General features: G+C 42.5%; 1 protein-coding gene across 2 annotated transcripts in view; it reads right to left on the minus strand.

Moving 5' to 3' along the window:
• n4bp2 (NEDD4 binding protein 2) overlaps nucleotides 1-12868 on the minus strand; it is a 98400-nt gene that overhangs the window by 60430 nt on the left and 25102 nt on the right. For both annotated transcript variants that reach the window (XM_068036514.1, XM_068036507.1), the window contains exon 3: nucleotides 7891-8015. In XM_068036514.1, the coding sequence (XP_067892615.1) occupies nucleotides 7891-8015 (125 nt within the window). The remainder of the gene's footprint in view (nucleotides 1-7890; nucleotides 8016-12868) is intronic.

The raw sequence follows: 12868 nt of genomic DNA on the forward strand, positions 1-12868 counted from the left end.
CGCTAGATCAGCTATGCGCGCTTTCAAGGATTCAGTGTCTTCAGTAGACGCTGGTTTCTGGCAGGACATTTGGGAGTAGAGGAGTTCGAACTCAGCAAATACCTCTTCCTGTTTGATTTGGGATGAAGGCATACCAAAATTGAAACCAAGTGCAAGAACAAACTCCTCACTTTCTGAGAGTACGTGGTCAGAGTCCAGTCTACTTCAAGTTACCCTGGAAGGGTAATGTATCCGAAAAATTTGAGCAACAGTTGAAGCTGTTTCATGATGCTACTATGACGTAGCAACATGTATGGTGTTCGCCACTAACAGGATGCTGCTGTCAAGCCAAAAAGACATCCTGCCTAACACTCAAACGAGTAATGTGATGTATGAATTTCAATGCCAGTGTGATTCTAGGTATATAGGCCGTACGTCCCAAAGACTGGCAGATCGTATCAAACGACATGCCCCTTCTGCTGTTCGCAATGGGCAAGGTACAGGTCGTACCCAACCAGCCCGTGCTTGTAAAACTCAAAACACAGTGTCCAACATTAGATGTGATTCTGCAATTGGACAGCATTTGCTAAATAATCCTCAATGTACTAAGAATTACGCTGACAACCAATTAAAGAATATCAGTAGGGCTCGCAGTGTAGCGCATTTGCGTGTACTGGAAGTTACATATATTAATAAGAACCCTGTTCTTTGCAGACAGCAAGAACATGTACAAACATTGCTCCTGTTTCAGCTAAACAAAATAAGTGACAGCCATTCGCTGGTTCATTCCTCAGGGCAATGCCTTGAACAATCAGAGCCAAATGCCTGGTTTAAATTTCAAACAAAGTTTGGTAGTTAACTGTCAGTCACCTTAAACTGGTGCATTCTCCAAGGCAACACCTCTACCAGAGTTCACTTGCCAACAAATCAGCACTCTCTTCTCATACAGTATAAAGTTGTTGTTTCCCCTTACATTGATATTCTTGCGGATTGTCCTGATGAGTGCAAGACGAAAAGCTTCGACATGTCTCCATTTTCAGCAAGAAAAAGCTTACAAACATGCAAAAATAGCACAGATCCTGGCGAATGGGGAAAATACAAAAAACAGCAAGGGGTGAAAAAACAGAGCAAGAAAGAGAGAGTGAGAAATGAAACTTGCAAGGGATATCAAAATCAACACAAAAACTTTTACAATTACATCGGGGGAAAAGGGTGATCAGAAGCAAAGTGGACCCTTTGACAACATCACTGTTACTGGTTTCCAATGAAAACAAAGAAATGGCGGACATGCTAAATACGTACTTTGCATGAGTATTTACAGTCAAAGAAGAAGCTGAGCATGTCAGATATCTCAAGGAAACTATTACTGAATCAGGGACACAACAAAATTAATATAAGCAAGGTAACAGTAATAGAGAAATTAATGGCACTAAAGAGTGACAAAGGAATATTATAGATAGAGCATCTACAAAGTTCTCGCGATTCAGGAACTGTTCCTTGAGATTACAAAATTGCACGTTACTCCAATTTTTTTTTAAGAAAGAAGATAGAGGGAAACTGGGGAATTATAGACGGGTGAGCCTAACATGTGTTGTTGGGAAATTGTTCAAGCCTATAATTAAGGATAGGGTGACTGAACACCTTGAAATTTTTCAACTGATAGAGAAAGCCAGCAAAAAGGTAGGTTATGCCTGACGAATGTGACTGAAGTGTTTGAAGAGGTCACTAAAGTAGTGAACAGGGAATGTCTATTTATACGGACTCCCAGAAGGCATTTGATAAAGTCCCTTATTTAGCTGAAGCTCATAGAATTGAAGGCAAATTATTGACCTGTTTAGGAAATTGGCTGAGTGAAAGGAGACAGAGGAAGGATAACACAAAGATAATGTGACTAGTAAGGTCCCACATGGATCTGTGTTGAGGCCTCAACTATTTACTGCATTCATTAACGATTCAGGTAATGGGATAGAAAGCCACATATCCAAATTTGCCAGTATTACAATAATAAGCAGTGTGGATGGAAGCATAAAATTCAAGGGAGATATTGATAAGTTTAGTGAATGCAAGAAACTGTGGCAAATGGATTTCAATGTGGGCAAATGTGAGGTCATCCACTTTGGAACTGATAAAGGATAAAACTGGATACTTTTTAAACGGTGAAAAGCTAGGAACAGTAGAGGCCCAAAATAACTTGGGGGGCTAGGTACACCGATCATTAAAATGTCATGAACAAGTACAGAAAATAATCAAAAAGGTCAATGGAATACTGGCTTTTATATCGAAGAATAGAATACAAGTGGGTGAAACTCATGCTTTAGCTGCACAAAGCTTGGATTAAAACACACCAGTGGTACTGAAAGCAGCTCTGGGCACCATACCTTATGATGGATACATCAGCCTTACAGGGAGTACAGTGTAGATTTACTAGAATGATAGGGTTAAGGGTTAAGCTACAAGGAGACATTAAACAAACTAGGATTGTAATCCCTGGAATTTAGAAAGTTAAGGGGTGATCTGCTTGAATTATTCAAGATATTAAGGGGAACAGATAGGGAAGTCTGAGGGTAAACTCTGTTTCCACTGATTGGGGAGTGTAGGATTAGGGGGCATCGTATAATAACTAGAGCCAGACCTTTCAGGAGTGAAATAAAAGCAAAATATTGCAGATGCTGGAAATCTGAAATAAAAACAAAGTGCTGGAAATACTCAGCAGATAAGGCAACATCTATGGAGAGAGAAGCAGAGTTAACGTTTCAGGTCTGTGACCTTTCATCAGAAACATAGAAAATAGGAGCAGGAGTAGGCCATTCAGCCCTTCAAGTCAACTTGAGATTAGCATGTTTTCAAGGAGTTAGATAAAACTCTTGGGTCTAAAGGGATCAAAGGGTATGGGGCGAAAGCAGGAACAGGTTACTGAGTTGGATGAGCAGCCATGATCATAATGAATGGCGGAGCAGGCTTAAAAGGCCAAATGGCCTGTTCCTGCCCCTATTTTCTATGTTTCTATGTAACTTGTTCACGTTTTCCCCTATATCCTTTGATCCCTTTCACCCCAAGAGCTATATCTAACTCCTTCTTGAAAACATACAATGTTTTGGCCTCAACTGCTTTCTGTGGTAGCGAATTCCACAGGCTCACCACTCTCTGGGTGAAGAAATTTCTCCTCATCTCAGTCCTGAAAGGTTTACCCCAAATACTTAGACTATGATCCCTGGTTCTGGACTCCCCCACCATCGGGAACATCCTTCCTGCACCTACCCCGTCAAGTCCTGTTAGAATTTTATAGGTTTCTGCGATCCCCTCACTCTTCTGAACAAATATAATCCTAACCGACTCAATCTCTCCTCATATGTCAGTCCCACCATCCCAGGAATCAGTCTGGTAAACCTTTGCTGCACTCCCTCTATAGCAAGAACATCCTTCCTCAGATCAGGAGACCAAAACTGCACACAATATTCCAGGTATGGCCTCACCAAGGCCCTGTATAATTGCAGCAAGACATCCCTGCTTCTGTACTCGAATCCTCTCGATATCAAGGCCAACATACCATTTGCCGTTTTTACCGACTGTTGCACCTGCATGCTTACCTTCAGCGACTTGTGTACGAGAACACCCAGGTCTCGTTGCATATTCCCCTCTCTCAGTTTATAGCCGTTCAGACCATCTGCCTTCCTGTTTTTGCTACCAAAGTGGATAACCTCACATTTATCCACATTATACTGCATCAGCCATGCATTTGCCCACTCACTCAACTTTTCCAAATCACTCTGAAGCCTCTCTGCATCCTCCTCACAACTCCCACTCAGTTTTGTGTCATCTGCAAATTTGGAGATATTACATTTAGTTCCCTCATCTAAATCATTAATATATATTGTAAATAGCTGGGGTCCTAGCACCAATCCCTGCAGTACCCCACCAGTCACTGCCTGCCATTCGGAAAAAGACCCGTTTATTCCTATTCTTTGTTTTCTGTCTGCCAATCAATTTTCTATCCATCGCAATACACTACCCCCAATCCCATGCACTTTAATTTTACACGCTAATCTCTTATGTGGGACTTTGTCGAAAGCCTTCTGAAAGTCTGAATAAACCACATCCACTGGCTCCCACTCATCAACTCTATTGGTTACATCCTCAAAGAATTCTAGTAGATTTGTCAAGCTTTCGTAAATCCATGCTGACTTTGTCCGATTCTACCACTGTTCTCTAAGTGCTCTGCTATAAAATCTTTGATAATGGACTCTAGAATTTTGCCCACCACCGATGTCAGGCTGACTGGTGTATAATTCCCCGTTTTCTCTCTACCTCCCCTTTTAAATAGTGGGGTTACATTAGATACCCTCCACTCTGTAGGAACTATTCCAGAGTCTATAGAATCTTGAAAGATGACCACTAATGCATCCACTATTTCTAGGGCCATTTTCTTAAGTACTCTGGGATGCATACCATCAGGCCCTGGGGATTTATCAGCCTTCAATCCCGTCAATTTCCCCAACACCATTTCTCTACAAATACTGATTTCCTTCAGTTCCTCCCTCTCGCTAAACACTGTGTTCCCCAACATTTCTGGTATGTTATTTGTGTCCTCCTTTGTGAGGAGTTGGTCAGCCATTTCTTTGTTCCCATAATAAATTCCCTGTTTCTGACTGTAAGGGACCTACATTTGTCTTCACCACTCTTTTTCTCTTCACATACCTGTAGAAACTTTTACAGTCAGTTTTTATGCTCCCTGCAAGCTTACTCTCGTACTCTATTTTCCCCTTCTTAATCAATCCCTTGGTCCTCATTTGCTGAATTCTAAACTGCTCCCAATCCTCAGGTCTGTTGTTTTTTCTGGCGAATTTGTATGCCTCTTCCTTGGAACTAATGCGATCTATAATTTCCCTTGTAAGCCATGGTTTGGCTACCTTTCCCGTTTTTCTTTTGCGCCAGACAGGAATAAACAATTGTTGCAGTTCATCTATCCGCTCTTTGAATGTTTGCCATTGCCTATCCACCGTCATCCCTTTAAGTAACGTTTCCCAATCCATCATAGCCAACTCGCACCTCATACCTTCGTAGTTTCCTTTATTAAGATTCAGGACCCTAGTCTCAGAATCAACTATGTCACTCTCCATCTTGACGAAGAATTCTATCATATTATGGTCGCTCATCCCCAAGGGGTCTCGCACCACGAGATTGTCAATTATTCCTCTCTCATTACACAATACCCAGTCTAGGTTGGCCTCTTCTCTCATTGTTTCCTCGACATATTGGTCCAGAAAACCATCCTGTATAAATTCCAAGAATTCCTCCTCTATGGTATTGTGACTAATTTGATTTGCCCAATCTATATGCAGATTAACGTCACCCATAATTACAGATGTTCCTTTATCGCATGCATCTCTAATTTCCTGTTTAATGCCATTCCCAACATCACCACTACAGTTTGGGGGTCTATATACAGCACCCACTAAGGTTTTTTGCCCCTTAGTGTTTCTCAGCTCTACCCGTACAGATTCCACATTGTCAGAGCTAATAGCTTTCCTCACTATTGCGTTAATTTCCTGTTTAACCAGCAATGCAACTCCACCGCCTTTTACTTTTTGTGTGTCCTTCCTAAATACTGAATACCCCGGATGTTCATTTCCCATCCCTGGTCACCTTGCAGCCATGTCTCCGTAATCCTGACTATATCATACCTGTTTACATCTACTTGTGCAATTAATTCATCCACTTTATTGCAAATGCTCCGCACATTAAGGCACAAAGCCTTAAGGCTTGCCTTTTTAACATTAACTGTCCCCTTTCCACTATTTTTCACTGTGGCCCTGCTCGATTCTGGCCCTTGATTTCTCTGCCTATCACTTTTCTTATTCCCCTTACTGTCTTTTGTTCTTATCCTTGATTCCCTCCCCACCACCCGCACCCTCCCCCCGCCCCCACCCCCCCCGACTCCTTGCAAAGGTTCCCATCCCCCTGCCATTTTAGTTTAAACCCTCCCCAACCACTCTAGCAAGTACTCCCCTTAGGACATCAGTCCCGGTCCTGCCCAGGTGTAACCCGTCTAGTTTATACTGGTCCCACCTCCCCCAGACCCATTCCCAATGTCTCAGGAATCTAAAATCCTCCCCCTCACACCATATCTTCAGCCACGTATTCATCTGATATATCCTGCTATTTCTACTCTGACTAGCATGTGGCACCGTTAGTAATCCTGAGATCACTACCTTCGAGGTCCTACTTTTCAACTTACTTCCTAACTCCCTATATTCTTCTTTTAGGACCTCATCCCTTTTTTTAAACCTACGTCGTTTGTACCGACGTGTACCACGACCACTGGCTGTTCACCCTCCCTTCAGAATGTACTGTAACCGCTCTGAGACATCCTTGATCCTAGCACCAGGGAGGCAACATACCATCCTGGATTCTCGTTTGCAGCCACAGAAACGCCTATCTATTCCCCTTACAATTCAATCCCCTATAACTACAGCATTCCCACACTTTTTACTCCTCCCCTGTGCAGTAGAGCCAACCGTGGTGCAACAAATTGGGCTGTTGCTGCTTTCCCCTGACAGGCCATTCCCCCCAACAGTATCCAAAGTAGTATAAAAGCAAAATACTGCGGATGCTGGAAATCTGAAACAAAAACAAGAAATCTTCTTCGGAAGGAGGGTCACTGACCCGAAACGTTAACTCTGCTTCTCTTTCCACAGATGCTGCCAGACCTGCTGAGTGAATCCAGCATTTCTTGTTTTTGTTCCAAAGTAGTATATCTGTTTAGCAGGGGAATAGACACAGGAGGTTCCTGCACTGCCTGCCTAGTCCTCTTGCTCTGCCTGGTGGTCACCCATTCCCTTCCTGCCTGTGGAGTCTGAGCCTGCGGTGTGACCACCTGTCTATACGTGCTATCCACAATACTCTCCACCTCGTGGATGCTCCCCAGAGTCCCGAGCCACCGCTCCAGATCTGGAACCTGGGCTTCCAGGAGCTGCAGCTGGAGATACTTCCTGCACACATGCTGGTCTCGGGCACTGGAATTGCTCCCGGCCTTCCACATAGGGGCACACCACGGCTTTGAGCTCTCCTGCCATGACTTAACCCTTTCAATTAAACCTTTTGGAAGATGCTTAATATCAAATAATATCAATTACTCGAGGGCCCTTCTTCCCTGGTCCTTGTTATTAGAGAACTCCCTAAAAAAAACTACTTATTATATATGAACATAAACTGTAGACCTTTCTTACCTTAGTTACTAAGCCAGCTATTTAGAGATATTCCCTAACAGCTGAACATGCTGTCTGACTTTGAGTATTTTCAGCACTTTCTGTTTTTCTTTCAGGAGTGAAATTAGGAAGCACTTCTATAGACAAAGGGTGGTGGAAGTTTGGAACTCTCTTCTACAAACAGCAATTAATGCTAGATCTATTGTTAAATGTTAAAACTGAGATGATGGATTTTTGTTAGCCAAAAGTATTAAATTATTTGAGGCAAAAGTGGATATATGGAGCTAGGTCGCAGATTAGCCATGATCTCTCTCAATGGCAGAATAGACTCGAGGGGCTGAATGATCTACTCCTGCTCCTATGAAAAAAATAATCTGACAAGCTTGCACTGTACAGCACTAGTGCCCCACATCATCAGTTTGTTTTACTATCTAACAGAGATTCATAAATCATCCCAGTCTGTTCTTGCATAACTTAAAAATTCAAAAATGACACTAAGCTTCTTAAAGGCATTTCTAAACTTTGCCCATTTTGAATAAGAATTGTAAAATGAGAGAATAACATTCAAGTAGTTCTTTAAGTTAGTAAGATGACAAATTAATGATGGTTCACCTAACTGTGCAAAGAGCACTGTAATAAATTCCCATCCTCCAACATACGGTAATAATGTCTTTCGTAACCAAGAACATATTGCAGAATTTCTCACCTCTTTTTTGGTTCCACTCATGAGCCTCTCCAATCAAACTAGGATCAAACTGGTAGTGTCCATTTCGACAAAAATATTCATCTGTGCTGAAAATCATTCCATTAGGCCCCTGTTGAACAAGCATTCTGTCCAAGTGCAATAGAAACTCATTAGTTATGTGTGAAATCTCTTCAAGTTCTCAAACCATGCAATGAGCTTGAATTAGAAAAAATGTGCTTTTTCAATTTGGAAATGGATTTTGCTCATTTACGTGGCAAGAAATTTTAGCACAGAGTGGGTGCCATTCAGTCCTTATTGTCAGCACTGAAAAAATGTGCCTCACTTAGAGGACCTCGATCAATCTCCCCTATCCCCATCATTTCAGTTTGAAAGAACACAGTCCAAGCTGCTCTTCTCTTCTTACCTTGTATCACAAACCCCTCAATCCTTGGTATCATTGTCATAAATCGGCATTGCACGGTCTCCAATATTAGTGTGGAGCCCAAAAGTGCACCCAGTATTCCAACATGTGGTTCAAGCATCATCTGGTGGAGTTATCATGGCTTCTTCATTTTTGTATTCAATTCCTCTTGACGATAATAGGTGTTAAAAGGTAAGTGGATAAATATGTGGAAAGGAAAAGTTGTAAAAATGTGGAAGGAAATGGTAGGGGAACGGGGTTTTCAGAGGACATAATTGGCCTGATGACCTCCTTCTGTGTTGTGAAATTTTATAGTTCTGTGTGATTAGCTCCATTAGCCAAAACCAAGTCAGTACTGCATCTTGTTATCTTTGCATTTGAGTCAGAAACCGGTCTTGAATGCATTCTACAAATCCCATCTCAATCGAACCTTCCCATACAATTGTACAATAGATACAGCACAGAGGTGACCATTCAGCCCATTATGTCCGTGCTGCCTCTCTGCAACAGCAATTTCACTATTCCCACTCTACTGCCCTTTCCCCTTCACATCCTTCCTAAAGTTCGGTGCCCGGAATTGGACACAATACTCCAGTTGCTGAACCAGTGTTTTATAAAGCTTCATCACAACTTCCTTGCTTTTGTACTCTACGCCTACATTTATAAAGCCCAAGATCCATATGCCTTTTTAACCACTTTCTCAACCTGCCCTGCCAGCCTCAACGATTCGTCCACATATAGCCCCAGGTCTCTCTGTTTCTGCATCCCCTTTATTATTGTATCTTTTATTTTGTATTGCCTCACCTCATTCTTCCTACGAAAGTATCACTTCACACTTCTCTGCATTAAATTTCATCTGCCATGTGTCCAGCCATTCCACCAGGCTGTCTCTGTCCTCCTGAAGTCTATCACTATCCTCCTCACAGTTCACAATACTTCCCAGTTTTGTCTCATCTGCAAATTTGGAAATTTTACCCTCTACACCCAAGTCTAGGTCATTAACATGGACCAAGAAAAGCACGGTCCTAGTAACAACCTCTGGGGAACCCCACTGTATGCCTTCCTCCAGTCCAAAAAACAACTGGTCAACATTACTCTCTGGTTCCTGTCATTCAGCCAACTTCGTAATAATGCTGTTACTGTCCCTCTTAATCCATGGGCTTCAATTTTGCTGGCAAGCCGATATGGCATATATCAAACGCCTCTTGGAAGTCCATATATGCCACATCAACTGCATTACCCTCATCGACCCTCTGTTACCTCAACAAAAAAACTCAATCAAGCTGGTTAAACACAGTCTGCCTTTAACAAATCCATGCTGGCTTTCCTTAAATAATCCACACTTGTCCAAGTGACTGTTAACTTTGTCTCAATTTTTATTTCTAAAAGCTTTCCCACCATCGTGGTTAAACTGACTGGCCTGTAGTTGCTGGGCTTATCCTCAACACCCTTTTTTGAACATGGGTGTAACATTTGCAGTTATTCAATCCTCTGGCACTACCCCTGTATCTGAGGACAAATGGACAATTATGGCCAGTACCTCTGCAATTTCAACCCTACTTCCCTCAGCATCCTCGGATGTATTCCATCTGGTCATGGTGACTTAGTACCTTTTAAATACCCCTAGCAAAACTGGAGTCAAAGGGAATCAAGGGGAATATTCTCTGCTGATTGGAGTCACACCTAGCACAAAAGAAGATGGCTGTGCTTGTTGGAGGTCAATCATCTCAGTCCCAGGACATCACTGCAGGAGTTTCTCAGGGTAGTGTCCTAGGCCCAACATCTTCAGCTGCTTCATCAACGACCGTTCTTCCAATTATAAAGTCAGAGGTGGGAATGTTCGCTGATGATTGTACGATGTTCAGCATCATTTGTGACTCCTCAGATATCCATGTCCAGATGCAGCAAGACTGGGACAACATCCAGGCTTGGGCTGATAAGTGCCAAGTAACATTCACGCCACAAAAGTGCCAGGCAATGGCCATCTCCAACAAGAGAATCTAACCATATCCCCTTGATGTTCAGTGGCACTGCCATCGCTGAATCCACCACTATCAACAGCGTGGGATGGCGGGGGGTGGGGGGGGGGGGGGCAGTTACCATTAACCAGAATCTGAACTGGACCAGCCACATATATGCTGTGGCAACAACAGCAGGTCAGAGGCTGGAATTCTGCAGTGAGTAACTCAGCTCCTGTTTCCCAATGCCTGTCCATCATCTACAAGGCACAAGTTAGGAGCATGATGGAATGCTCTCCACTTGCCTGGATGGGTGCAGGTCCAACAACACTCAAGAAACTTGACACCATCCAGGGCAAAGCAGCCTGGTTGATTGTCACCCCATTCACCACCTGCAAATTGGCCTAGGGCAAATAAGATTAGATGTGGGTTCTGGTTCGTGGGGCACTGGCACCAGTACTGTGGAAAGTGGGGGCTGTACCGTTGGGATGGTCGACACCTGAACCGTTCTCGGGCTGGTGTTCTAGCAGTCGCATAACTAGGGAAGCAGAGAAGGTTTTCAACTAAACAGTGGGGCAAGGGATCAAATTTGGGAAGATGTAACAAATCAAAGAGTAGAGACAAGGCAAGAGCGCAAGGTATTAATATGGGAAATGATAACCAGACCGTGACAGGAAGGGACAGATGTTAGTTTCTAATAAGTTCTGTTAATGAATGTTAAATACCTCGTAGTTGAAGGTAAAAGGGTGAACAGTTGTTGGGTGTTGATTAGTTAATTGTACTCAGATTTAAATATAAAGAGCCGTCCAGCACTGGCAGGGTGTTAGGAGTGGAGAAGTAAGCTCTGTGGCAAGCGATAAACAGTCTCCACAAAAGCATCCTAGTCTCCGTGTCTTCTTCACAAACAGGCTTGGCAGTTTCTCTAACAGAGAGTATAAATCTAAGAGTAAATCAGCAGTCAAGGCTAGACAATACAAAAAAATAATAAAAGGACAAAACTGAAGGCTCAGTATCTGAATGCATGTAGCATTCGAAACAAAACAGATGCAAATAGTAATAAAGAAGTACGATCTGAGAGCCATTACAGACATGGCTGCAGGATGACATAGACTGGGACCTGAATGTTGAAGGATACATGACATTTAGGAAGGACAGGAAGCTAGGAAAAGGTGGAGGGGTAGCTCGGTTAATTAATGATGGCATTTGCACATTAGAGAGGGATGACCTAAGTTCAGGAAATCAGGATGTAGAAGCGGTTTGGGTCGAGATGAGAAATGATAAAGGCAAGAAGTCATTTGTGGAAGTGGTGTACAGACTCCATAACAGTAACCACATGGTAGGACAGAGTATCAAGGAAGAAATAATGGGAGTTTGTCAGAAAGGTACAACGATAATCATAGGGGATTTTAATCTACATACAGACTGGAAAAATCAGAGGGCAAAGGTAGCCAGATGAGGAGTTTATAGAATGTTTTTGGGACAGTTTCTTAGAACAGCACGTTCTGGAGCCAACCAGAGAGCAGGCTATATGAGACCTGGTATTGTGCAACGAGATAGGATTAATTGATGACCTTATAGCGAAGGCACCCCTAAGTAGCAGCGATCATAATACGATTGAATTTTATATTCAGTTTGAGAGAGAGAAGAGTGGGTCTAAGACTAGTATTTTAAACTTAAATAAGGGCAATTATAATAACATGAAAGCAGAGCTTGCTAAAGTGAACTGGCAAATTAGTTTAAGGGATAGGTCAATAGAGATGCAGTGGCAGACATTTAAGGGGATATTTCAGAATACACAGAATAGATACATTCCAACAAGAAAGAAAAATTCCAAGGGAAGGACCCACTATTTGTGGTTAAGTAAAAAAGTTAAAGATAGTATCATGCTTAAAGAAAAAGTATGTAATTGCATAAAGATGGGTGGCAGGTCAGAAGAATAGACAAAATATAATGAACAGCAAAGAATGACAAGCGGATTGACAAGAAGGGAAAATTAGAGTACGAGAGAAAGCTAGCTAGAATTATAAAAACAGATAGTAAGAAATTGTATAGATATTTTAGGGCGGGATAGTGGCGCAGTGGTTAGCACTGCAGCCTCACAGCTCCAGGGACCTGGGTTCGATTCTCGGTTTGCAAGTTCTCCCTGTGACCGCGTGGGTTTTCGCCGGGTGCTCCAGTTTCCTCCCACAGCCAAAGACTTGCAGGTTGATAGGTAAATTGGCCATTGTAAATTGCCCCTAGTGTAGGTAGGTGATAGGGATTATGGGATTACCGCAGGGTGAGTATAAATGAATGTCTGTTGGTCAGCACAGACTCGGTGGGCCGAAGGGCCTGTTTCAGTGCTGTAGCTCTAAATAAATAAATAAATATTTAAAAAAGAAGAGTTTAAAAAAAAAATGAGTCTGGGGAATTAATAAGGGAAAATAAGGAGATGGCAGATGAATTGAACAGGTATTTTGCATCAGTCTTCACCACAGAGGATATATATAACATCCCAGAAACAGCTGTAAATCATGAATTGGAAGGGAGCGAGGAACTCAAGAAAATTATAATCATCAGGGAAGTGGCACTGAGCAAATTGTTGCAGCTGCAGGCTGACAAGTCCCCGGGTCCTAAAAGA

This window comes from Heterodontus francisci, chromosome 1 (assembly GCF_036365525.1).
Source record: "Heterodontus francisci isolate sHetFra1 chromosome 1, sHetFra1.hap1, whole genome shotgun sequence".
In the NCBI taxonomy this organism is placed as follows: Eukaryota; Metazoa; Chordata; class Chondrichthyes; order Heterodontiformes; family Heterodontidae; genus Heterodontus; species Heterodontus francisci.